A 24878-nucleotide genomic window follows, 5' to 3' on the forward strand; every position below is an offset into this window, starting at 1 on the left:
CCTCGCTGTGAAAATGGCGCTGTCCAGGGTGTGCTGGGCACGGACTGCGCTGTGGGGTTCGGTCGTCACCCCTGGACCTTTGGTCACTCGGAGACTGCAACTTGGTCGCTCTGGCCTCACTTGGGGAGCCCCTCGGTGAGGGACCTGGAGAGAGAAAAGCACTTTTGACGTCCAGACCCTTCCGGTGGCTCAAACTTGCTTGCTTAATTCTCAGGATTCTATGCCTTGGTCCCGGGATTTTTGTTCTTCTACGCAGGATTCGAACTCCGATCCCTGCCAGGGACCTGATTTCTGACCCTCTCGATTCTCGGTGTTTCATATTGGTTGATCTCCCCCATGCCCCATGTCCTGGGCTCATCTTTCAGCCTCCTTTCTTCGGCTCAGGTTTTACCGCCTCTATCTCCATTCAACCTCTGTCTGGCCTTAGATTGCAGTTCAAATTGTCCCATAACCCTGACTCTGTTCAGGCTCATACCTCTTCCTGACTTCTCTTTCTGCTTGACTTCTGTCCGATCTGCTTTCTCAATCTGATTGCTTCTCTCTTCTTGACCCAAGATCTTCCTTGGACTTCAGGTTTCAAGTCTTGGCATATGTTCTCTGTACTTGTATTTTACATTAGGAATCCCAGGTGTGACGGGTTTCTAGGACTGATTCCCAGATAGTCTCTTTGATCTTCCTTGTAGGTCTTCAAAGCTCCACCTTTCTCCAAAGGCAGATGTGAAGAGTTTGATCTCTTATGTGGTGACCAAGACAAAAGCGATAAATGGGAAATACCATCGTTTTTTGAGTCGTCATTTCCCCCGCTTCTATGTCCTGTACACAATCTTCATGAAAGGTAAAAACAAAGCTAAAATAGAAATACCTGAATCTGCTCTTGGACAAGGTCAGATAGAGTATGTAAGATCATTTAGGGGTGTGAGCCGGGATGTCTTCTGTTTCAGAAATGTTAGAGCATTAAACTAATTCTTATAAGTTAGCACTTCTTAAGAAGGTTTCTAGCCACACGCAGTGGCCCATGCCTGTAACTCCAGCGGCTTTGGAAGCTGAGGCAGGAGGATCGACAGTTCAAAGCCAGCCTCTGCAATGGTGAGGCGCTAAGCATTCAGTGACACCCTGTCTCTAAATAAAATACAAAATAGGGCTGGGGATGTGGTTCAGTGGTTGAGTGCCCCTGAGTTCAATTCCCAGAATCCCCAAAATAAATAAATAAATAAGAATGTTTCTAGAAAGAACAACTTTTGACAACACAGGAGGGATGAGAATTTAGGCATATTCTTGTGCTTTTCTTTATTTTATTATTATTATTTATTTTTAGTTGTTGACAGGCCTTTATTCATTTATTTATTTGTGGTGCTGAGAAATGAACCCAGTGCCTTACACTTGCAAGGCAAGTGCTCCACCACTGAGCCATGACCTCAGCTCTTGTGCTTTTCTTAACCATGCTTTTAACTATAGTAGAAATTCCTTGTCTTGCACAAGGATAGGAATTTATGGCTGTACAGACCTGCCGTATGATTTATCCTTTGTCATGGCCCATAAGAAACTGTGGCCTACTTGGGCATGGTAGTGCAAGTCCATAATCCCAGATACTCTGAGGTAGTAGGATCACAAGTAGTAGGCCAGCCTGGTCAATTTAGCAAGGCCCTGTCTCAAAATAAAAAGGGCTGGGGATGTAATTCAGTGGTAGAGCTTTTTTGGGTTTGATCCTCAGTACTGCAAAAGTATGAAATAAAAGAAAAAAAAAAGTGGTCTAATGCTTGTTACAAATCTATCTTAGGTAGCATGTTGCAATAGAAAAGGCACTATGTACACTTGGTTTTGCCTTTTTTCTATTTTTATTTATTTATTTATTTATTTATTTATTTATTTTTGAAATGAAGTCTTGCTGTGTTGACCTGACTGGGCTTGAATTTGTGATCATCCAGTTTTAACCTCCCCAGTAGCTGGGATTACCATGGCCAGCATATACTTTTTTTTTTTTTATTTTGAGAAAGTGTCTTGCTAAGTTGCTGGGAGGGTTTTGCTAAATTGTTGGAGCTGGCCTTGAACTTGGGATCTAGACATGCACCATTGCACCTGGCTGATTTTTTAATGGTAATTACTAAGAAATTGTATGTATGCATACATGCATATATATGTGCATATGTTATGTATATATGCATATATGTATAATTTCATATATGTGTGTGTATGTGTGTGTGTGTGTGTGTGTGTGTATATGAGTGTATATGCGCCAAGTATACTGGCTTATGCATGTAATCTCATGACTCAGGAGGCTGAGGTAAGAGGATTGCAAGTACAAGACCACTCTGGGCATTTTATATATATATATATATATATATATATATATATATATATATATATATATATATATTCAAAAGTTCAATCTTGAGCCAGACTACCTGATTTAAATCCCAGCTTTGCACTTACTGGCCTTAGGAGTAGACTGGTGATAGACTAGTGATTCAATTTCTCTGTCCCTTGGGTTTCTCATCTGTAAAAATGAGAATAATAGAACCTACTTATTGACCATATAGTTGTGAAAATTAAATCAACACATGTAAAGTACTTAAAATAGTTCTTAGTCTCTAGAAAGTACCCAGTATTAGCTATTAATAATATACTCTGTACTTTTTCATAATACCAGTTATAATAAACTACCATACTATTAGCTCTGAATATTATCACAATTATTGGAGCTTCACAGACTTGAAAAATCACCTATCATTAACTGGGCGTGATGGTGTGTACATCTATAATTCTAGCTACTTGGGAGACTAAGGCATGAGGATTGTAGGTTCAAGGCCAACTTGGGCAACTTATTGAGACATTGTCTTAAAATAAAATTTTAAAAAGGGTTGGGAATATATCTTAGTGGTAGATTGCTTGCCTACCATGTTCAAGGTCCTGAATTCAATTCCCCAATACTGGGGGTCGGGAGGGGAAGAAGAAAAGAAAAGAAAGAAAGAAGGAAAAGAAAGAAAGAAAAAGAAAAATTACCTATCCTTAACTATAAAGTGAAGATAAAAATGACTGCTTTGTCCAATCCCAGGTTTTTAACTAGAATCAAATAAGAAAAAAAGAATCCAAGAGCATTTTGGTTTGTTTTAAAACTTTCTATTATGGAAATTTTAAGACATACTCAGAAGTAGAGAGAATAATATAATTAACTTCCTTGTACTCAACCTCACTCAACAGTTACCAACTCATGGCTGCCAATCTTATTTATACAATTGCCTTCTTTATTATTTTGTAACCAATAGAGATATCATTTCATTCATAAATATGGAAGCATTTAAAAAAACTAGTCATATGTAAATATAAGAATTTTCATAGAATGAAGATGTAAAATGCAATCATAGAAATATGTTGAATTACACAACTTATAAAAGTGTTTCAGAAAGGAGATAAGTTAATATCTGGCAGGGAATACACAGGGTTAATTGAGCAAGATTTCCTGAGGTAACTGAGCTCGATTTTTAAAAAGGAGCAAGTAATGAACCTGAAGAGGGAGAGCATCACATTAACCCAACCAATTTAGCTGGATGAGAGGTAGTATGCTTGGAGAAAAAGGATAGATTGGCCTCAAAAGAGTTTCCAGTTACCTAGTTTAAAGCTTTTATATAGAGTAGTGTTGGGGTGGGCGATTGTGTGTGCATGTGAATGAACATAGAGTGGGAAGCGGTTGTAAGATTCAATCTTGGATAACATCACACTCTGTCCTCTACTTTAATGAGGCAGGATTACAGATGTTATGGGCTGATGCCAAAAAGGCTAGAAGAATAAAGACAAATATGTGGAAGCACAATATAAAGTTTCATCAACTTTCATACCGGGAGATGGAGCATTTGAGACAGGTATGAGCCAAGGGCAAATATCCAGAAATTTACTGTGAGATAATTGCCATTAATCAAGATCTCAAGTATTTTTCTTTTCATATTCACTACTTATCAAGCCTTTCCTCTTTGCTGTGAAATCGAGTATTGAACTCAATGAGCATATCTGATTTTTTTGTCAGAATTAGGTTTTTTCAGAATTATAGCTCTCCTTAGCAGAGCTCTATAGAGTTTCTGGCACACTTTTGAATAAAATTTGTAGGCAATAAAATCCAATTTGTTTCTAAATATACAAAAATTTTCAAGGATCCATGGGGAAGCAGGAAAGTGTATTTGGTAGTGATTTGATGGACGGTTTTGAAGCTGAGAGTAAGAGTCTAGGACCCATTCTACAGATCAGGAAACATTCACTGAGGGATTTGATATAATATACTATCTATTTAGTAAGCAGAAGTGAACAAATTTGAGGCTTTGTGCTCAAGGAATTTACCATCTAGAAGTAGATAAACATAAACTTGGTAGTTTTACTGGGCTGTAATAGAAGTTTACTGCACAAAAGGTTGGAGGGTTTGTCCATTATATTAAAAACTTGGTTGGGTTAAACTACATCTGTTTATTTCTGTCTAGTTCCGTCGAGACATCACCAAGTGTCTTTTCCTAGGTATCATTTCCATTCCACCCTTTGCCAACTACCTGGTCTTCTTGCTGATGTGAGTACATGCTTGTCTATCCCCAGCATCTTGAATGTACATAGATTTTTTAAAATTAAAATTTATTTTAGGAAGAACTTCATTTTAGAAGCGAGGCAGAGGTTATCCAGCTTTCTGTTCCAATCTTTTCATTATCCCAGGGTTCATAAAAGCCACTTAGTAACACCTTAGTTATCAGGATGCATCACAGTGGTAGGTATAGGTGACTTAGCTGCCTTGCATGATGTGAAGTGAGATCACGATCTTCTCCATTATCCCTAAAGACAGCATCCCACTCCCTGAGAAGCATTTAAATTTGGGGACATTTTTTTTTTAATTTATTTTTATTGTAAACAAATGGGATACATGTTGTTTCTGTTTGTACTTGGAGTAACAGCATACCATTTGCGTAATCATACATTTACATAGGGTAATGATGTTTGATTCATTCTGTTATTTTTTCCTTCCCCCCCACCCCTCCCATCCCTCTTTTCCCTCTATACAGTTGGGGACATTTTTTTTCTTCAGGAAAATAATGCATTTCCTATTCTGATATCATTCTTTATTTCTTTGTAGCCTAAGGTGACACTTCCATACTATTACCTTTCATGTTGTTCTAATTACCTGTTTCTGTATAACAAACAACCTCAGAGTTTAATAGCTTAAAGCCACCCCCATTTTCATGATTTTGTGGGTCAAGAATTTGGGCAGGACTCAAGTAGGTGACTGACTTTTGTCATTCATGTGGTGCTGACATAGTCTCCTCATAGTCTCCTCAGTGATATTTATCTACAGAATGGATTAGTCCGGAGGTTACTTTTTTTTTTTTGGGATACCAGGGATTGAACCCAGGGGCACTGTACTACTGAGCCACATCTCCAGTTCTTTTTATTTTTCTTTTTGAGACAAAGTCTTGCTAAGTTGCTTAGGCTCTCACTAAGTTGCTGAGGCTGGCTTTGAATTTGCAATCCTCCTGCCTCAGTCTCCCAAGCCTCTGGGATTATAGCCGTGTATTGATAACCTTGACTTGGAGGTCATAAACTCACTTCTGCTCTATTTTGTTGGCTAAATCAGTTACCCAGATTAAACAAAGGGGACATAAACTGTACTTGTCCATACAAGGATGCCAGAGAATTTGTGGCCATGTTTTAAAACTACAACACAGTTGGACATGGTGCTGCATATCTGTAATCCAGTGACTCTAGAGGCTGAGGCAGGAGGATAGCAAGTTCAAGGCCAGCCTCAGCAACTTAGTGAGACCCTGTCTCAAAATAAAATTTTAAAAAGGGCTGGGGATGTAACTCAGATAGGACACAACTAGATTTGATCCCCACTACTACAAAATAAATAAATAAATAAAATTTTAAATAAAACTACCACACATGTGGAAAAGTGAATTTATCCACATAAACACATTTATTGCCTTGCCATACTGTTATGCTATAAGTAAGTTTGTTAACATTACATACAGTGTCCAACTCTGTCTACAACTCTGTCTAAAACATGTTTGTCACATGTTCAAAAGGAGTCATTTTATCTGATTGCTGCATGCCAAGCTGTTCTACTACTGCTTTCTTTCACATCACATTTCAGTAATGTTGCTTGAAATTGTGCTTCAGTATATCTTTAAATTTTCAGCTTGAGACTCACTTAAAGAACATTGAGGTAGGTAGTGTCTCCATCCCTTCTTCCTAGCATTCATGTCTGCCAAATGCTTTCTTAGCTTACTTTGAAAGTTGTTAGTGTCACTAAGTAACTTTGTGATTCTTTTTCTTTTCAGGTACCTGTTTCCAAGGCAACTACTGATTAAACATTTCTGGACCCCAAAACAACAAATTGATTTCTTAGATATCTATCATGGTCTTCGAAAGCAGTCCCACTCAGAAATCCTTAGTAATTTAGAGATGGTCATTCCTCTCATTTCTGATGCAGGACTTCGGTGGCATCTGACAGACCTGTGTAACAAGGTATTCTTCTAGTTAACTCTTCCTGCAAACTAGGAATCTTGTTAGAGCCCATGTACCCTAAAACCTAGGTATGGGGGGTAGTCAGGACCCTCCTAACAGTCCTAATTTTACCTCTCCCAAGATACACAAGGGTACCCACCCAGCTGCACATGATATCTTGGCTCTCAGAGAGTGTTTCTGTAACCATCCTCTGGGCATGAACCACCTCCAGACTTTGCAGATGGTAAGTACTTTGGGGACTTCTTTTTTCCACAACCTCACCTTATTTCAGGTTTTTTGAGGTGATACTATTTGATTTTCTCCTATCCTGCTGTATCACAGAAAGCCTTGAGCCGGGCCATGCTTCTCACACCTCATCTGCCTCCTCCGTTTTTGAGGCATCGTTTGAAGACTCATACCACTGTGATTCACCAGCTGGACAGGGCTTTGGCAAAGCTGGGGATTGGCCAGCTGACTGCTCAGGAAGTGAAATCGGTAAGGGCTTGATTGTAATATCAAGCAATATCCCATTGAGGACTAGAAGCTTACAAGGGCTCCTTGTCTTGCTATATCTTTACTCTCTCACCTTATTTCTGTGTCATTTTTCTCAGTATACATAACTATTAGGAAGGAATCACCCACAGTAGTTGTACTTCTTCTGGTCCTTCAAAAACTGAGGATACTGTACTTTAGACTTTCTGTCTTAGATTATATAGATATTAATCACCATTCTGTTACTGTAACATTCCTAAAATAATTAATTTAAAAAGAGGAAGGGTTTATTCTGGCTCATGGTTTGGGAGGTTTCAGTTCACATTCAGTTGGCTCCATTACCTTTGGGCCTGTGGTGAGGCAGCACATCAGGGCAGGGAGTGGATGGTGGAGCAAAGCTGCTCACCTTGTGGTGACCCAGAATTAAAAGAAAGGCACACAATGCCAATAGGCCCTACTTCTTAAAGTTCCACCACCTCCCCTTAGCACCAAATAGGGAACTAAGCCTTTAATATAGGGACCTTTGCAGGACATTTCAGATCCAAACTATAGAATAGACCTCTTTGCTTGTCATCTTATCTACCACTAGTTCAAACTGTTATGGAATGAGGTTGAAACTTATTTAAAGAAGATTTTGGATTATTTGTGGACTTCTTTTCCTTGGCATATTCACTGTATGCCTATTAAGGATGATTTCTCTTCTGAGTGGAATAGGCTTGTTATCTTCGTGGCCTGAATTCTACCCACATTGCTGAAGACAGGTGTCGAACTTGGCTGGGAGAATGGCTACAAATTTCCTGCAGCTTGAAAGGTAAAACAGCTTCCATGGTCATACCACTGAAATCCAAGTCATTTTTATATTTAATTCTGAGAAAATTTTGGAGTTAATTGTTAAATAATCTTAAGACCTTTATCTAACATTTATATCTAATTGAAAGGGCAGAAACTCACATGCCTACCCCATGCTTAGGCAGGTAATTAGACTGATGAGAGAGAGTGGTAGGATTGTAGGAACACAGGAAAGAATGCATGCTAATCTGAAACAGAATTTATCAGCCGTGGCACTATTGATTTTTGAGGGGGTCTATGTTGTACATTATAGGATGTTTACCAATATTGCTGACAATATTGACAGTAGTACCTTTTGTCACCAGTTGTGACAACCCAAAATATCTCCAGACATTGCCAAATGTTTCTGGGATTGGGGGTTGAGGGGAAAGGGATAGAGTTGTCCTAGTTGAGAAGCACCGATCTAAAGGCATCGAATTTAAAACAATAGAAAAGTTCTATACTAATTAGACAAAAAGTATCAGGTATCAGGCCTGCCAGTCTCCTGTTTGGAACCTTTGCCCAGGTCTTGATGTTTTCTAGGCCTTTGCCTATCCAGGGTAGGTCTGCTAATCTTGAAGCTGAGAAATGTCCTAGAGTGCCAGTTTGTACCAGGAGAATCTCAAGGTAACAGTTGTGTTGAGTACCATTGCCACTTCTGAATTTTCTACTGTCATCACATGAATCAAGAAATAGAGGATGAGTTAATGTGAATAAATAGTGGAAGCAAAGGACAGGGTTTGTGCAGGGGCTGGAATGAAGTAGGGGAACTTTGAGAGCAATCACCTCTGGATCCCTTTACTTGACTTTCTGCTTCCAGTTTCGAGCTGTATAAACTGAGGCACTTAGAAAGTAAATAGGCCCCTTGCCAAAACATTAACATTGATGGTACTTTCAGAAGCTGAGCTGTCCCTCTTGCTGCACAACGTGGTCCTGCTTTCCACCAACTACCTTGGGACAAGGCGCTGAGTGAACCATGGAGTGGATGGCATTGTCCTGCAGTCGCATAGCATAGCAGTGTGGGACCAAACAGCACTTGTTAGCAGTCTGTGCACTTTTCAGGTGTGTGGGAGGCAGAGGAGTGGGTGCCCTGGGCTTCACAGCGCACTCCCCATAAGGGAACTGCAGACATTCCCCTCACGGCTTGCACTAAAACAAACCCTTGTCCAGGGATGGCCCATGTGAAGTGTCCTCCCACCTTCACAGTAAGCTGGAGCTGGCAGCAACCTCCTAACTAGGCTTTTCCTGTGTTGTTATGGTCAGGTCCTATAAGTCAGTTATTGCCCGTGGTGGGAATCATTTGGCCTAATATTCATTGACTGCCATGTTCTTTACAGTTTTGTTTTTGTTAAAGAATTTCTGACGGGCATGCACACCTGTAATCTCAGTGACTTGGGAGGCTGAGGCAGGAGGATCACAAGTTCAAGGCCAACCTCAATAAGTTAGAAGACCTTGTCCCAAAAAATAAAAGGGGCTGGGAATTTGGCTCAGTGGTGAAATGCCCCTGGGTTCAGTCCCTGGTACCAAAAAAAAAAAAAAAAAAAAAAAGAATTTCTGGCTGACAAGAACAGCACTACTTAATCTGGAGCATTTATATAAATGTACGTCCTTCAGTGCTCTCTTCCATCCTTTCTGATGTGACCAAAAATACGGAAATTTTTTTTTTTCTTTCTCACTGGCATGGGCTCCATTTAAAATCCTTTGAATACCTTAAAAATTTTTTTTGAAAGAATTAACTTATGGGAACATTCTAAAGGAAAAGATAAAAAGGAAATGCCATCTCACCCCTTCCCTAGTGTTTACAGCCTTCACCCCCCCAACTGTCTTAATTTCTGGGCTGTCATATAGCCCATAAGGATCTTAAATTCTTTGCTACCTCCACTGTGTTGCAGCAATCCAACTGTAACCAACAGTGGCTGCCTTCTTTGGGCCATGGGTCAAAACCCATAAGGTACTAATTACTGCCCAGCCCTGGGAGACCAGGAAGATCTGCATCGAGATAGTAAGTTGGGTTTAGCTTTTGTGTGTATATTCTTGACCTGTAGTTCTGTAATAACTTATTGTAAATGCATGGAGCACTGTTTTTAAACCCAAGTAAAGACTGCCTGAAATCAGTTAATGGAAATTACTTATGCACACTCTAATCATTTTGCCAAGTCTCCTTTTCCAAGACTGACATAACCTAACTAATGGGGATTTAATTGGTTGATATAGAATCTTCTGACAGAAGTTTTAAAGAAACCAATTTTAAGTTGATCTTTGGGTGGACATTTTAGGTGGTAACCAGGAATAGAGAAAAATGGTACTGCAGACAGGGCGAAGGTCTAACAGGATAGGAGCAAGGCCTGCTTCAGCTGAAGAGGTGTGTAAGGGCACCTGAGGCAAGACAGGCTCTCTGCTCCAAAGAGAACATCCTACATTTCCATCACAAAGTGTTTCTATCGTTAACATTAATTCCTAACTGACCTAATTAGTTTTATATACAAAGCTGGAGAAACATCTTTTTCTAACAAGTAACTAAATTGTGGCCTGCCAAGATAAAGAATAACACATCATTCTTTTGAATATTTCTTTAATATTACATTTAAATATTCTCTTTAAATACAGCATTATCACAATGTAAAGAACCTAAAGGGGGAAAAATTGTTTTCAGAGAACCAGACAAGCTTTGGATTCACATTGAAAATACTACCGTGTACAGTATGTGAGAAAGGAAACTGGAAAATAAGAATTGTTAATAAGAGTAATTTCTTTTATCAAGGCCAAGACTAAGTGGGATTGAAGCAATCTGCTTCTATGATCAGAGGCCTAGCTTTCCTAGCAACCATGAGCTATAGTTTTGTCCAACTCGGGTAGCACCAGAAATGAGATGGACTAGGCTGTAGAAAAGGCCCTTTGCTTGACAACAGTTAATGCTAAATGTTAATATTTAGCATTCACAAGTTTGGGGTCAGTGTGAATCAGAATTGTAGAGTTAATGAAGGGATGGACTTAGATTAAGAAACTAGAGTTTTGTAGAAATATCATTTATCTTATGGATTGGCAATGAGTTTAATTACAAATTTAAATTTATTTGATCCCAAAGGCTAATATATTTCTTAGCGAGCTGTTGGAATTCACTTCCTAAATTAAGCTGGAGTCTTCCTAAGGAGGGGAAGTGTGTAGAGCTCTCCCTCTTCTTCCAACAAACTTGAGAAAATATTTTTCCCACAGAACCAAAATCCCAATTAAGCTTCATGCTTGTGTTTCAGGGTTCCAATCTAAGGTGGGGGAGTACAGCTCAGTTTGGAAAAGCATCTAGATCATAGATTGATCTCAAATGTTTTGTGAGGCCGGGGGACGGGGAGAGCTATGGACATGTGTAACTTCATTAAGACCTTCCCTCCAAACATAAAACCAAGCAAAAACAGGAATGAACAAGAAAGGCAGAGTGGGTTAAAATATGTATCTGTATTAAATACAAGGCCCTGAGGCTTAGATTTTATAAGTGAAATGCTGCTGCCACATACATGAAGGTTGCTTTCACATACCAGGGCCTGGATATCCCAAAAGAAAAGGCTTTTATGAGCAAGATAAGTTAAGAATAATGATCTCCCCCACACTCCTGCCCCCCCAAAGTTGTCTTACTTTTTTTTTTTCTGGTTAATAAATCATACCAGATGTGAAGCATGGTATAAAGGATGCTAAAGAATAGTGTTTTGTTTCCTACTGTTTCCATTTTAAAACAGAGGCAAAGATAACTTTGCCTATAAAAAGAAATCAGTGTTGTTCATGGAACAGATTTTGGAACATAAGCTGGATATAAGAGAACAAGAACCATTGACAGAGGTAATAACTGAATTTGAGTCCCATTTTATACATTTCAAAGGTTATAATCAGATCTTGAATCATTTGGAAACTGGAAGTCGTATGTGGCATCTAAGAATTGGTTCCCAATTTTTATATATATCAAGATGCAATAAACATTTGCAGTTCTTGGGCTGAACTGGAGTAGTATAAGAACTGTCTAACCCAGTATGTCAAAGAAGGACCACGAGGGTAGATACACAAAAAAAGAACAAAATCTAGTCGGTGACCTTAAATTGCCACATCATAGATTCCATTTAAAGCTCAGATCTCCCAAAGAGGGGGAAAAAAAACGTGGGTGAAAAAGCAAGCATGACACAAATAAAGTCATCTTTCCAGACAGCAGGCTGTTCCTGCGGCCTCCTTTGGACATAGTTAATGCTCCATATAGGCCTCCCCTGGGATGGGTGAGCCCAGCCAGAAGCTGCCCAACAAAGCACGTAAGACGCTGGCAGAAGCCTCAGGCTCTTTATACCACATACCCAGCCAATCTCACTTTTTCTTCAAAGGAAAAAGGATGGAGGGGGGAAAAAAAAAAAGACAAATTTAACTCTAGTATCTAAGAACATATGAAAGAAACAATTCAAGTTACAGACCAGGAATCCCCAGTATGGGGAGCAGGTCAGAGAACACCAAACATGTCAAATATTAACTTATTTACCAAATAGGGGGTTGAGGGAAGGTAGGTTAAATTTTTAGAAATCCTGGAGGTTTTATACAGAGACCTTTCTACCCCTCCTCACTAGATCCAACCAGGTGGCCTTTCCAATTGAATGATTAGATACACCAAGATGGGTATCAGAGCAACCACTGAGAAATAAGCTTGTACTCTGCCTGGAGCTCAGGAGAGCAGGGGCTTTGCCATGTGTTCAAATTCTTGTATTCTGGTCCCTACATAAATAGCTGCTTGAATTACCCAGCTTCTCCTGTGAGATCTACGGCTTTGTTCCAATGGCCCAGAAAGCTCAGTATTCGGCACTGTGCAGCTTCCTCTAAGCCTATCCCCACATCGAGCTGGGGCTGGTCTCCTTGGTACTGTTTTCCTTTTAAAAAATACTTGTACAAACAATCCTTTCCCACCCATTTCCCATAGACCCCAATAAAATAACATGGGAGCAGCAGCTGCTTCTACAGTTTTGTTTTGAAATGGCATTAGATAAAATAAGGGAATAAATAGAGACTGGGCAAGAGGCAGTATCTCCACCCCCACATCACACTGCTAGAGGGAGTTCTAGGGCAGACTCTTCAGGGGGCCGGTCCTCATTCTGCTGAGAGGTCTTCTCCACCCCACAGCCTTCTTCAGTGTCCGTGCGGAAAGGGAGGCTTGAGGGGGACCAAGAGGGGCGGAAGTCTTCATTCTCAGGCTCTTCAGAGTTACAATCTTCAGGCAATAGCGCTTCTAGAGTGGGTGTTTTTCCCACTTCTGATTTACAGAGGGCAGCTGGGTCTGTGGGGCTGCAAGCCACCAGTGAGGTAACAGGGAGAGAGAAGACACTCAGATCCTTCTCCTTGGGGAAAGAAGCTGTGCCTTCTTCTGTACCAGGCTCTCCTTTCACTCCCAAGACTGGCCTCTGCTCCACCTGGTAGTAGACCAGAGGCCCGCTGTTCAAGTAGGATGGGCTGTTCACCGTGGAAGCAGACGGGTGATCTGAGTTCTCAGCAAAACACAGAACAGAGGAGCCTGGGGGCAGCTGGGCCTGGATAAGAATGGGGGCTGAGAGGCCTGGGCACAGCTCTTCAGGAACAGCCAGGGGCTCCTCCAGGATGCACACGCCCAGGCTCTCGATGCTCGAGTCCAGGCTGGCACTGGAGCCGCTGGAGTCTTCTTCGGCCTTGAGCCGCTCCAGTTCCTCTGCACTCTGCAGGTGCATCACAGCTGTTTCGTTCTCTGCGATGAACTCTTGGAAGTCCTGTGTCTCAGAGCCTTGGGCTCCTGTCACACTGCAACTGGCAGTGGGTGAGGGCTCCTCCTCTGGGGCTGCTGGGCGGCTCACCTGCCGCTTGCTCTCTAGCTCCAGCTTCATGATGGTGTGGAGGTAATGAGTCCGGACACGGATTGGGTTAAACTCAATGCGCCCAGCCATGTTCCCACAGCCATCCCTGGAGCAGCCGCACGGAAAGGACATGCGATCCACCTGAGGGAGACATGAGGAGGGTGAGGCAAGAGTCTAAGAGTGGAGATAGGAGACACTAGCTGGCAAACACAGGCAGTTCCGATTTGAGGTCTTCCTACAAGAGAAGCAACCAATTCAAAACAACATGCAGCACAAGCTGACAGCACTAGATGGCACTTATCAGACCACTTATGCTTCAATTCCAGCTCAGTCATTAATTAGTGGTATGACTTGGAGTCAGTCATGTATTTCTCCCTAGGGCTTTGTCTCCTCTTCTAAATACAAAGTGACAAACATCATATCAAGGTTCCTTTTGGTTAGAGACTCCAGAGATACCTGAGTGCTGACAAGTCTCAGAGTAGAAATTTATGTGTCTCAGGGACTTCCAGAATTTACCTGGCCTTCTGCAATGACAAGCCTGGGAGAGTAAGGGGAAGATCTTGCTAAAACAAAGCAACACATTCTGCGGAAACTAAGCCAAGGCGCCTTAGTTCATTAAGGTGCTAGAATAAAGGTTTAAGTAATAGCCAACTGTTCACTACAGGTTCACTCATTTTCCCCTGAGGATTGACCAGTTTAGTTCTGAAGCAGTTACCAAGATAATTAACTTACAGATCAGAACTACCTGGAAAAGAGATGCTTTCTACTTCCAAATCTCCCCTTTGTATCAAAAAAGGAAAAACTAAAACAAAAATTGCCTTAAAACTAAAACTAGATACATGAGAGTAAGCAAACGTACTGTCTTCCTAATGGTATCAATTTATAGAAATCTGCATACCAGTCCTAACAATTCTTAGGTCTGTAACAGACTGATTCATTATGGGACTTCAGTCTGAAAAACAATTTATTGGCCAGATCTGCTGTAGCTATTTGTTAACCTAGCTAAAAATCAGAAGGAAAAGGCTGATTGGGAAAAATTCAACCACAAAAACTCAGCATCCACATCCTCAGAATAGAAGTTCCAGACAAATTTTATTCTCTGGGGTATTACTGCTATTTTCCATTGAAATATATCTTTGTAACTGTCCCTTGTCACAAGGCTGACAAGGGGATGATACTTTCTTATAGAAAACTAAGGATTTAAGCTCTGCCAGCCTAGGTTTCATCCTGAATTAAAGGACCTCAAAACCATTTTGATTTTTACAAAATTGGAGTAGAGGTACTACAAGTGTTAACAGATGGCATCTCTAGGCCCACCTTATTTCTCTGCTTCCTTTTATCTCAAGGCATCGGTCAGGAACAGTTATTCAATGGTAGCCATGCTAACCCCTGATTTTCTCTTTGCTAACAGCTGCTTCTTATCACCTCTGAGGTATGAAACACAGAGATAAAATAGGTATCTCCACAGCCTAAGAATCTTGTCATGCTTATTTCCTTTGCTGATGGAGGAAGATTGTGGACCTGGAGTATGTTCACAGCTGGTGGGGGTCACCATCCCTGGCTGGGTAGCCACCCATTTCCCTGGTACCTGCACCATACCCCTGACCCTTAAGCCAACTCTGACTGACCTGGCATTTAATCCCAGCCTGGCTACAGGCACATGCTTCTGGGTCACAATACAGTCGACAGTCACAACCACATTCTTCCCGAGACAGGCGGATGGCTCGAAGTTCTTGCTTCTCTTCAGCATCAATGCGGTGAACCCCAGAAGCCCTAAGCAGGGCCCGTCGCCGTTTGGTGGGAAGAGGCTGCAGGAAGAAGTAATCATCCACTTCCACATTTTCCACATCAATATCTTCATCTGAAACATCATCCAGTGTCAGGCCATCAGCCTCTACTGACTCCACGGTCCCATTCTTGGTCAGCTGCCAAGAGACAGACAGGAAAGGTCAGCCTCAAGCATCAGCAACACAAACCTCCTCATGTTCCACTGAATTTCTGCATTGATGGGAAGATATGTGTTATTCACACAGCAGCCACTCTACAGGTGGCCTCTAAGCACTAGAAATGTGGCAAATAAGAAGTCAAGTTTTTAATTTCATTTAATTTTAAATTTAAATAGCCACATGTGACTAGTGGGTACCATATTGAAAAACAAAGGCCAAGAGAATGAAACCACAGCAGAATGGAAGGATATCTTACATGGCTCTAACATCGCCCTGTCAACAAAGGGACATCTCCTTTCTGGGTTCAGGTTTCTCAGAAAACTGCTCTCTCACCCTCCCTCCTAGAAGAAAACCTATTCCCAGAAATGTTCCCTTCATTTCTGTAAGTTCAGCTCACTTGTCTTTTTTTTTTTTTTTGGCATAGGAAATTAAACCCACAGGTGTTTTACCACTGAGCTACATCCCCAGTCCTTTTTATTTTTATTTTGAGACAGGGTTTTGCTAAGTTGCTGAGGCTGGCCTTGAATTTCTAATCCTCCTGCCTCAGCCTCCTGAGTCTCTGGGATTAGTAGTGTATGCCACCACTGCAGCTCAGTTCATTTGCCTTTTCACACAGGAGGGAAAAGGTCTATCAATAGTTGTATGTTCCTGGGATATATAGGTAAATTGCAAAACACCTTTCAACTTGTACCTCATAGCCCAAGATCACCTTCTGAGAAAAAGGGTTCATTAAAATATTAAAGTGTAATAGCAAGCTAACAGGTCTTGTCAATGAAACTGAATCCTGAACAAATACCTGTGCATGCTCAGAAAAGCTTCATTTTATTGGTAGAAAATGAGCATATTATCAACAGCTATCAAAGAAAGCTTTCCCAGCCCAGGGTGTAAAAGAGATATATTCTTTCTCCTTTCTAATCCTTTTCTATTTGACTTCAAAGAAGAATTCCATGTCAGGCAGGGTGGTATAAATAATACCAAGTGTGCTATCTAGGGGCAGAAATCTGGGTTTTCTGGGCTGAGAGGATAGAAGCCAGGAAATGGAATCTCTGTGGAAGGACAGATTAAAGACAATCTGTAGCTGAATGAGTTCTGCAAACTCACTAGAGAATCCAAGTAAAGAAAATGAGGCCCCACGGTCCCTGGGGCTCTGGAAGCTGCTGGCAGAATGAAAGTCGAGTGACTGAAGTCTTTGGTTTATTTCATCAGACAACCAGAGAGAGTGCTGGGAAAGGATCCGCTCCTGGGAGAGATGTGATGCAACAAACCCAAGTAGTAAGCTACATACTTGGTTTGCTTGCTTGTTTGGGGGAAAGGGGAAGTTGTTAAGAAATGAGGGAAGTAAAGTGCAGGGTCTGGGAGTTCCCCAGCCTTATTTCTGTACTGGACAGGCAACTACAAGTTTCTCTTCTGTAGATGGTAGGATTGCTCCTTTTTGGGTCGCCAATGTGGGCTTCCCTTCTACTGTCCTCTAAAAGGAAAGAGATTAGAGATGCAGAGAAAGAAACCCATGTAGAATGTAGAGAAGAGAGTTTATTCTGATAGAAGTGGCATTTCAAAGCAGTGAAGAGTCTTCTAGTTATTAAGTGATATTGGGACAAGTGGATATTTTTTGGGAAAGAAAAGCTGTACTCCCATTTATACCATTTGTGATAATGAATTTCATATGGACAAAACAAAATACAAATGATAAATTAAAAATATTAGAAAAATTACAGGTAACTAAAGCTGCAGAACTCGAAAGACAGGAAATATAGCTGAAAAAGAAAACAAACATTTAATGGCATATAAGAGATAGGGAATATATTTTTGAGACCAACTGCATCCCTTATAGAATACTAAAGACAGGAAAATTTTCTAAGAAAAAGGTAAACTAGACCCGAGAAAGGTAAGGCAAGGATTTTCTCTTGACATATAAAGACAGATGCCACCTCTGCTGGAAACCACTAAATGGATTCCTCCTAACAAGGAGGAATCCAGTATCTCAGTCTTGGATTTACCTGGCTTTGTCCTTGGAAGTCCTATTGGGGGATGGGGCACAGAACTGGATGGTGTCCTGTTTGATAGATCATTCTGCTACCAGATTTAGGAGAAAGGAGTGTTCTTCTAGGGCAAAGGAAGAGCGTCTTTACTGCAGTTAATGAGAAGAATGTTTACTTGCCCAGCTGTTGCTATAGCAGCAGGAAGGCGATAGGGCCAGTGATGGAATTCCTCAGACAGAAGAAAGGGACGCCTGGGTGTCATTCTAGTTAGAAAAACAGGTGTAAGGCTTTAGGAGTGGGCTGAGGGAGATGGGACATAAAGCTCTCAAAGAGAGAGAGGAAAAAGATCTGGTCAGCCTACATCCTCTGCCACCAGTGTCCAATTTGACCACGTTCTATTGAGTCTCACCCACAATCTTGGAAAATGCAGCCACCTATTTTAATATGGGTCAGCATGCTTTAGGCCCAAAAGAAACCTAGAGGAATTTTTTTTCTTTCGTGGTGCTGGGGATTGAATCCAGGGCCCTGTGCATGCTAGGTAAGTGCTCTACCACTAAGCTACAGTTCCAGCCCTAGAAATTTTTGAGGACCTGTGGAAACTATGGGCATGGAGTAGTACCAAACAGTGCTAAGATAGCAAATGGGTGGCTATAAAGAGCCATCTGAGATGGGTCTTCTCCCAGCCTTTTTCTCTTCCTAACCCAAAGAGCTGGTGCTGTATCGGATGACAGGCACACTATTATACAATTCGAAGTACCTATGTGATAATGCTGCTGTTTGCAGCTAGAAGACTCTCGCCTAGGGGTAATGAAGTCAGAGAGAGCGCGAGCGAGCAGGGAATGTGAAAGATCCCAAATCTGCTCCACACATCTGGGTAAGAAGCAATCATTTGATAAGAAATTGAAAATTGTGCTCTCTTGAATTCCAGAGGTGACAGACCTGAAAACATTAAAATTCATTAAAAGCATTAAAAGTTAAAATTCAGCACATTTTAAACTTAAAAAAAAAAAAAAATCTGTTAGATAGTCAGGGGCAGGGAGGTGAGGAAAGGGAATTCCAAAGAAGAAATTTTGCTATCTCTGATAGATACTTCAAGACAAAAAGAAGGTAAGCTTAAAAAGATTTGATTGTAAAGTTGAGACTCCTTTTTAGAAAACTCTGGAATCTCTACATACCAAGGACAACAATCAAATTTAAAAATCAATGGACATTTTCATGTTCCTATTCAGGCCCCAAAAGACAGAAACTCAACAATAATCCCCAAATCAATGGACCTAGATAGGTTTCTACATATGTCTTAGCATATGGGAAGTACCAGACTCCCAGACCCCTTAGGCACCTTCATTTTCTTGGCATGGAGCTTCTCTTCCTTCAGGTGCTCACGAAGAATCTCTCGATGGTTCACCTCCTGCTCCTGTGCAAACTCACAGAGCGTATAGCTGCGCACAGAGTTATGGCGCTGGGCCATGCCCAGAGAGCTACCACCCTGGCTGGGCACACTGGTGAAACCCTGGCGCCGGGCAAAGTAGTATACAGTCACCTGGTCAAAGCGTACATTCTTCCTCCGTAGCTGCTTCTGCCGCTTCAGGATGGATGTGGCTGAGAAGAGAGCACAGAAAGAAGTTATTAACACAGAGATGGCTTCTTTGGGGACCTTGCTTTTTTTTTTTTTTTACTCATCTAGGCTCTTAACTGCCTTCCTCTAAAATGTGCTCCTTGCATCTAGAGAACTTCCTAACATTTTCAAATCATAAATGCATAGTTGGAAAGGACCATGAACTTCATCTGGTTCATACTACTGCCTCTAGACTGACATCACCTAAACAGATGACCACAAAATCTATTTTTAGACAGCAGCGGGGTAGAGGATTGCTAGGTGATCTTTTTAAGATATAATAATCTATAACTTAACTGACCACATGTGGCAATTTAAGTTAATTAAAATTTAAAACATTTAAAGTCATATCCTCAGTTACACTAATCATATTTCAAGTGTTCATGAATCACAGGTGGCTAATGGCTACCACAGGACAATGCAGATATAGAACATTTCTATCATAATAGAAAATTCTTTTGGACAGAATTGACCTATAGCAGGGGGAGGGCAAAACTTTTCCCCTAAAAAGTCAGCTAGTAAATATTTTAGGCTCTAAAGTCATAAGGTATTTGTTGCAACTCTTCAACTCCTATTGCCATAGCATGAAAGCAATCAGAGACAGTATAAGTGTGTTCCAATAAAACTTTATTTACAAAATCAGGCAGTGGGCTAGATGTGGCCCCTGATTTACAGGCTCAGAAGTTCTTTCCAAGAACTAATTGAGCCATAAGAATTAAGAACTCTGGAGGTGCCCCAGCTGTCTAGGCAGCAAGCATGTATGTCCTAGTATAGCTATAATTTCCTGAGTCCCTGGAGAGATTCTGCTTGGGGAAGGGTAGAGTCCTGAACAACTTCTTCAATCTAATTCAGGCCACTCTGGGGACCCACAAACTACAACAAATAAAATCAGCTAGAATAAATCAGATTTTAGTCTACACTAATGGTGCAACAAGGTACTCTGAAAAGCAAGGCAATACTGTGATAAGGGCAAATCCCCAAACTGAACAGACACTCTCTGGAGAGCTGCAGCAGGTTCTATGCTTGGGGAATTTGGGTGCAGGCAGGCAGGGAGTGGCTTACTCACGTGTGAAGCTGGCAGTTGTAGGAGGATTGAGGCTGTCGCAGCTGTCAGCACTGTCACTGCTGGAGATCTCATCATCTGAGTTGGAAACTGATGAGCCCACATCCACATCATCAAACTTCCTTTTGAGACTCGAGCCCGTGAATGCATCCATTGGTTTCAAAGAGTTTCCTTGGGGAGCCTACCACGTTGGCCCCAAAGCTTCTGCTCACCACTAGCTGGCCAGGTGCATTAGGATTCTGCCCAGGAGAAAAAAGGAATCAGCATCCTAAGTCTACATATATAGTTCTCTAACTGAAGAAAGCACCTGACCTAGCACTGATGTCTGGTTCTCAAGATTAGGTCCTTCTCAACTGATTCTGGCCAGTAAGCTCCTACCTTTTACTTTCCATCAGCTCCTCCAGGCTCAGTCACTCTTAGAATAGTGAGAAAAGTAGCAGCAGCACCCTTCCTGGTGGAGGGAATACCTCTAGTTCCAATCTAGCTGGGCTTAAGCTTCATTAGCCCCGGATAATAAATAGTCACTATTCTTCTGATCACATAGGAGTGCTCTCCAAGGGACCAGTGGGGGAGGGGGGGGGGAGCTGGGGATCAGAGGCAGAATTAAGCTTTGCCTAAATCAAGACTAGATCCAATTATTTTCCTTAGTGATAATATAGCCTGGCACTTCCCAAAGTGTGTATCTTAAATATACTAATTCCATGGATATTAATAGCTTTTATATGGAAATAGCACTGCTGTTTCAAAACTGCTTATGGCAGAACCTCTTAAGAGGTTTTTAATATATTAATATACATGGTAAAGGGTGGGAGTAAACAGAATGCAGTATTTCACAAACCTGATTATGGAACCCACTATTTCCAAAGTATGTTAGGGAACAGATAAACCTCAGAACACACCTTGGGAAATACTGCTCCAGGCTTTCAATTTTCAAGGACACTGGCAGACATGAAAACCCTTGACCCAGATCTTCACAAGTATAAACTGTCTCACCAATTTTTTAAAAAGGTCAAATTTAGTACTAAAATCCCCAAGATTAGAATCTATACTGGTTTCAAAACCTGAAATCTGAGGCTGCAGATGTAGCTAAGTGGTAGAGAGCTTGCCTCCTACCATACACAAAGTTCTGGGTTCAATCCCTAGCACCCCAAAACAAAACAAAACAACAACCAGAATCTTTCATAATCTCATACTGGTCTATCATCGTCCTCTGTGCAAGAAAAATATAGCTTTACAATCTTTGCCCTCTGAAAAGAACCCAGGAAGGGAAAAACAAATAGCAAAAGAAGTGACAATTTAATTCTGGTTGTATCAATATGGCAGGCAGTGTTTTCAATATGCTGTCACACAATCAAGGAGTCTGAAAGTTCACTTCCTAGGTACAAATCTTTCTCCTTTCTGTCTCTGGACTTAAGTTCCATAAGGACATGAATTTGTTCAGGAGAAATGCTGTCAGAGCCAAAGCCACATGTGATAAGGTACGAAGTCTCTCTTGCTTTGCCTCTGTAATGCCAGAATCTCCCCAGACTATGATCTCACTAGTTGCTAATTATGCAGCAGGAATAACAACACTGCCCAGAACGAGAAGGCTGCATTACTGCAGAGGAGCTACCCAGAATATATCATGGAGGCAAAAGATGCCTGTACAGAGCTACTTTTCTGGCTTGTGTCTCTTGGAAGCAATTTGGATCAGCTCTACAAAGTCAACCAGACCTAGTAAGTACTGTAAATAAGACATTTTCTAATATATTCAGACCTCTACATTCAAGTTACGAAATGTACCTAAAAAACCTCAGCTATCATAGGTCTCAGACAAGCACATTTCTCAAATAAATTTAGGCAGGGAAGGGAAAAAAAGTACTTCATAAGAATTGTAATTATAAGTGAGCCCAAAGTATCTTCTGTTCTTTAGGTTACTGATCAGAGGTTACATTCTTAGGACATGGTGAGAACAGAGAACACTGAGGACTTTATGGGTTAAGATTTTTGCTGGGCTAGGTGGCTGTAATCCCAATGTCTCAGGAGGCTGAGGCAAGAGGATCACAAGTTCAAAGCCAGCCTCAGCAACTCAGCAAGACCCTGTCTCTTGGAAAAAAAAAAAAAAAAAAAAAAAAGACCTGTCTCTAATTAAAAAATAAAAAGGTCTGGGGATGTGGCTCAGTGGTTAAGCGCCCCTGGGTTCACTCCCTGGTTCCAAAAAAAATTTTTTTCCCCCACTGGATGTAAAGATACCTAACAACTAACAGATTTCTCATTCCATTGGCATTCTATTATTGGTCACAAGGGCATGAGGGGAACACCTTTGTAACTGAATACTTATGTGAGTGTAAAAAAATTAAATACTAATACTGACTACTGAATTTAATTTTTCCTCCTTAATAAATACCTTATTGACCACATGAGATATCAGACTAAGCTGAAAATCTTTCTCAGAAAGGGCTCAAGTTCACTTTCAGTTTTAACTGAATTCCAGTTAAGGCTAGTACTAGAAAAAATGGCACTTTCCTTGGCCTGGAAGCACTCAGGATTTATGATTGGAAGCAAATGTGTATTCCTGTTCTTTCCTCAGGTGTACCTTTGCTTTCAGTAGTTTTGAGTTTCCTTTGACTATTTCTCTTTAGGTCCCACATGATCTTGGGTCTGGTCCAAAATCATCTTTATTATTAAAATTCTCCACCATCAGCCAGGCCAGGTGGGTCACGCCTGTAATCCCAGTAGCTCAGGAGGCTGAGGCAGGAGGACGGAGAGTTCAAAGTTAGCCTCAGCAATGGTGAGGTGCTAAGCAACCCAGTAAGATCTGTCTCTAAATAAAAGACAAAATAGGTCTGGGGATGTGGTTCAGTGGTTGAGTGCCCCTGAGCTCAATCCCTGGAACCAAAAAAAAAAAAAAAAAAAGGTCTCCACTGTCTTAACTCAGTTGCCTTCTAGAGTATAATTTCCCTTTAGGTTACTTTTTGTGCACTCAAGGGCAGAAAGGATTGCTGGCTGCTTTTTCCAATCTCTTCCTCCTTTTTTTCTATGTCTTCCCCACTTCGACATCTGGAATAATGATTTCTAGGTAATGATGGAGGTAGGTAAGAAAGAAAAGGAGAAAAAAATGAGAGAGAGAGAAAAGTGTGTGTGAAATCTAAGAGAAAAATATTTTCCTTAAGTTATCTGAGAATAACCAGAATCTATATGTATAAATAATGAGCTATGATCTAACTATTCCATTAATACGGTCTGGGAATGCAGTTCAGTGGTAGAGCGCTTGCATGATGTCCTACATTCAATCCCCAGCACCAGAAAAAACAACAAAAATGAAAATGAAAACAAGCAACAAAACAAATAAAATTGCATTAACTTGGATGAACTCCAGAAAAATCCTCAAGGAGACTCCACTGTTCTAGCTCTATTCACTTTCCCAGGACCTATGAGCATCACTTTTTCAGTCATTAACTTCATTACTTAAATTTTTAAAATTCCATTTATCATAGCCTGACAATAAAAGTTTACATTTCAATACAGCTCTCCTTGTCAAACTCTCTGATGTGAACTTGACAGATAAAGATGTTCATGGGGCACCAAGAACAAACTTCCCATCCACGTCCACTGGGTCCTGAAGAGATCTTTCTTTGCAAGGGTAACAATTAGAATAGGTTCCACACTTGCCAGTTCACCAAACTAATCTTTCATACCACAACTAAAAATCGGTCATTCCTACCTCTCTTACATATATCTGTTGGTAGAGGATCAACGCCTTTGTTCAAAAGATTATAAGTTATACTCCAAGCACTTAAAGCCATATGGAAATATTCAAAGTGAGAATGGAAATACAGGTCATAACTGACAGTTAACTGTCAAAATGACCAACTTGAAAAATAAATACTTTTGGGCAAATAATGCATCCCTCTATAAAAGTTTTTAAATGAAATGAAAGGTGAAATGAAAGGTCAGCTGACACTTCCTGGCTACATGCCTTATAGTCTTTTCTCAAATGTTTGTAGTTGAACATTTCCCAAAGGTATATGAAATACTTCAAATCCACAGTATGTAAAAGACTAAACTAGCACCAAATAAAACCAGCCTATGTATTTCAGTACGAGATCTAAGTTTTTTCAGGCCTATAACCTCTCTCCTATAACCACCAAAACAAACAAACAAACCCAAAGCCCTTGCATTATGTGAAACTAGCAATAGGGTCAGCCCAGGAAAGTTTTGTGGAAGAAGGATGTATATGCAAAGTTTAGGTAATGTAAGTCTCTTTCTTAAATGAACCAAACTAATAAAACAAGGCACATCTCTCAGGAGAAAGTCTCTCCACTGGTTCTCAACTGGAACCCAATCTTCTGCTAAAGGTCAATGGACTAAAATCTGTAGTAAGATCCTACGGGATACCTATAGCTAGGTTAAAGGAAGGAAGGCTCACTACTAAAGTATTAGAATAAACCTGACTGAGAAGGCCTGTTATGTTTCTCCTTTTATGAGATACTGTGATTGATTCTCAAATACTATGAATTTCATAGATCCATGTGTCCTTGTAATCACCAGGTTCATAAACTTAAAAGAGCACTCCAGTAAAAACCTCCTGTTTAAGTAAAGTATTTGGAGAAAGCTCCCGTCCTACTCCTGCTCCGATTTTTACCCATTCACTAGCACAAGGTT

The 24878-nt window shown here is 40.8% G+C and overlaps 2 protein-coding genes across 8 annotated transcripts in view; one reads left to right on the forward strand and one right to left on the reverse strand.

Moving 5' to 3' along the window:
• Letmd1 (LETM1 domain containing 1) overlaps nt 1-24878 on the forward strand; it is a 25386-nt gene continuing 508 nt past the window's right edge. Inside the window, exons 1-9 of one of the 5 annotated variants that reach the window (XM_047548995.1) lie at nt 1-135; nt 684-835; nt 3742-3857; nt 4464-4546; nt 6306-6492; nt 6614-6715; nt 6814-6966; nt 7678-7774; nt 21792-21950. In XM_047548995.1, the coding sequence (XP_047404951.1) occupies nt 14-135; nt 684-835; nt 3742-3857; nt 4464-4546; nt 6306-6492; nt 6614-6715; nt 6814-6966; nt 7678-7774; nt 21792-21950 (1171 nt within the window). In that variant the 5' untranslated portion in view covers nt 1-13. Of the gene's footprint in view, nt 136-683; nt 836-3737; nt 3858-4463; nt 4547-6305; nt 6493-6613; nt 6716-6813; nt 6967-7677; nt 7775-8689; nt 9248-15042; nt 19247-21791; nt 21951-24878 lie in introns of those variants that run through there. The other 4 variants (XM_047548997.1, XM_047548996.1, XM_047548998.1 and 1 more) reach the window with 4 other exon arrangements.
• Csrnp2 (cysteine and serine rich nuclear protein 2) overlaps nt 10353-24878 on the reverse strand; it is a 25422-nt gene continuing 10896 nt past the window's right edge. For all 3 annotated transcript variants that reach the window (XM_047548994.1, XM_047548992.1, XM_047548993.1), the window contains exons 2-5: nt 20238-20473; nt 18896-19155; nt 15260-15556; nt 10353-13772 (exon numbers count right to left, since the gene is read on the reverse strand). In XM_047548994.1, coding sequence (XP_047404950.1) covers nt 12849-13772; nt 15260-15556; nt 18896-19155; nt 20238-20388 — 1632 coding nt within the window. In that variant the 5' untranslated portion in view covers nt 20389-20473 and the 3' untranslated portion in view covers nt 10353-12848. The remainder of the gene's footprint in view (nt 13773-15259; nt 15557-18895; nt 19156-20237; nt 20474-24878) is intronic.

This window comes from Sciurus carolinensis, chromosome 4 (assembly GCF_902686445.1).
Source record: "Sciurus carolinensis chromosome 4, mSciCar1.2, whole genome shotgun sequence".
NCBI lineage: Eukaryota > Metazoa > Chordata > Mammalia > Rodentia > Sciuridae > Sciurus > Sciurus carolinensis.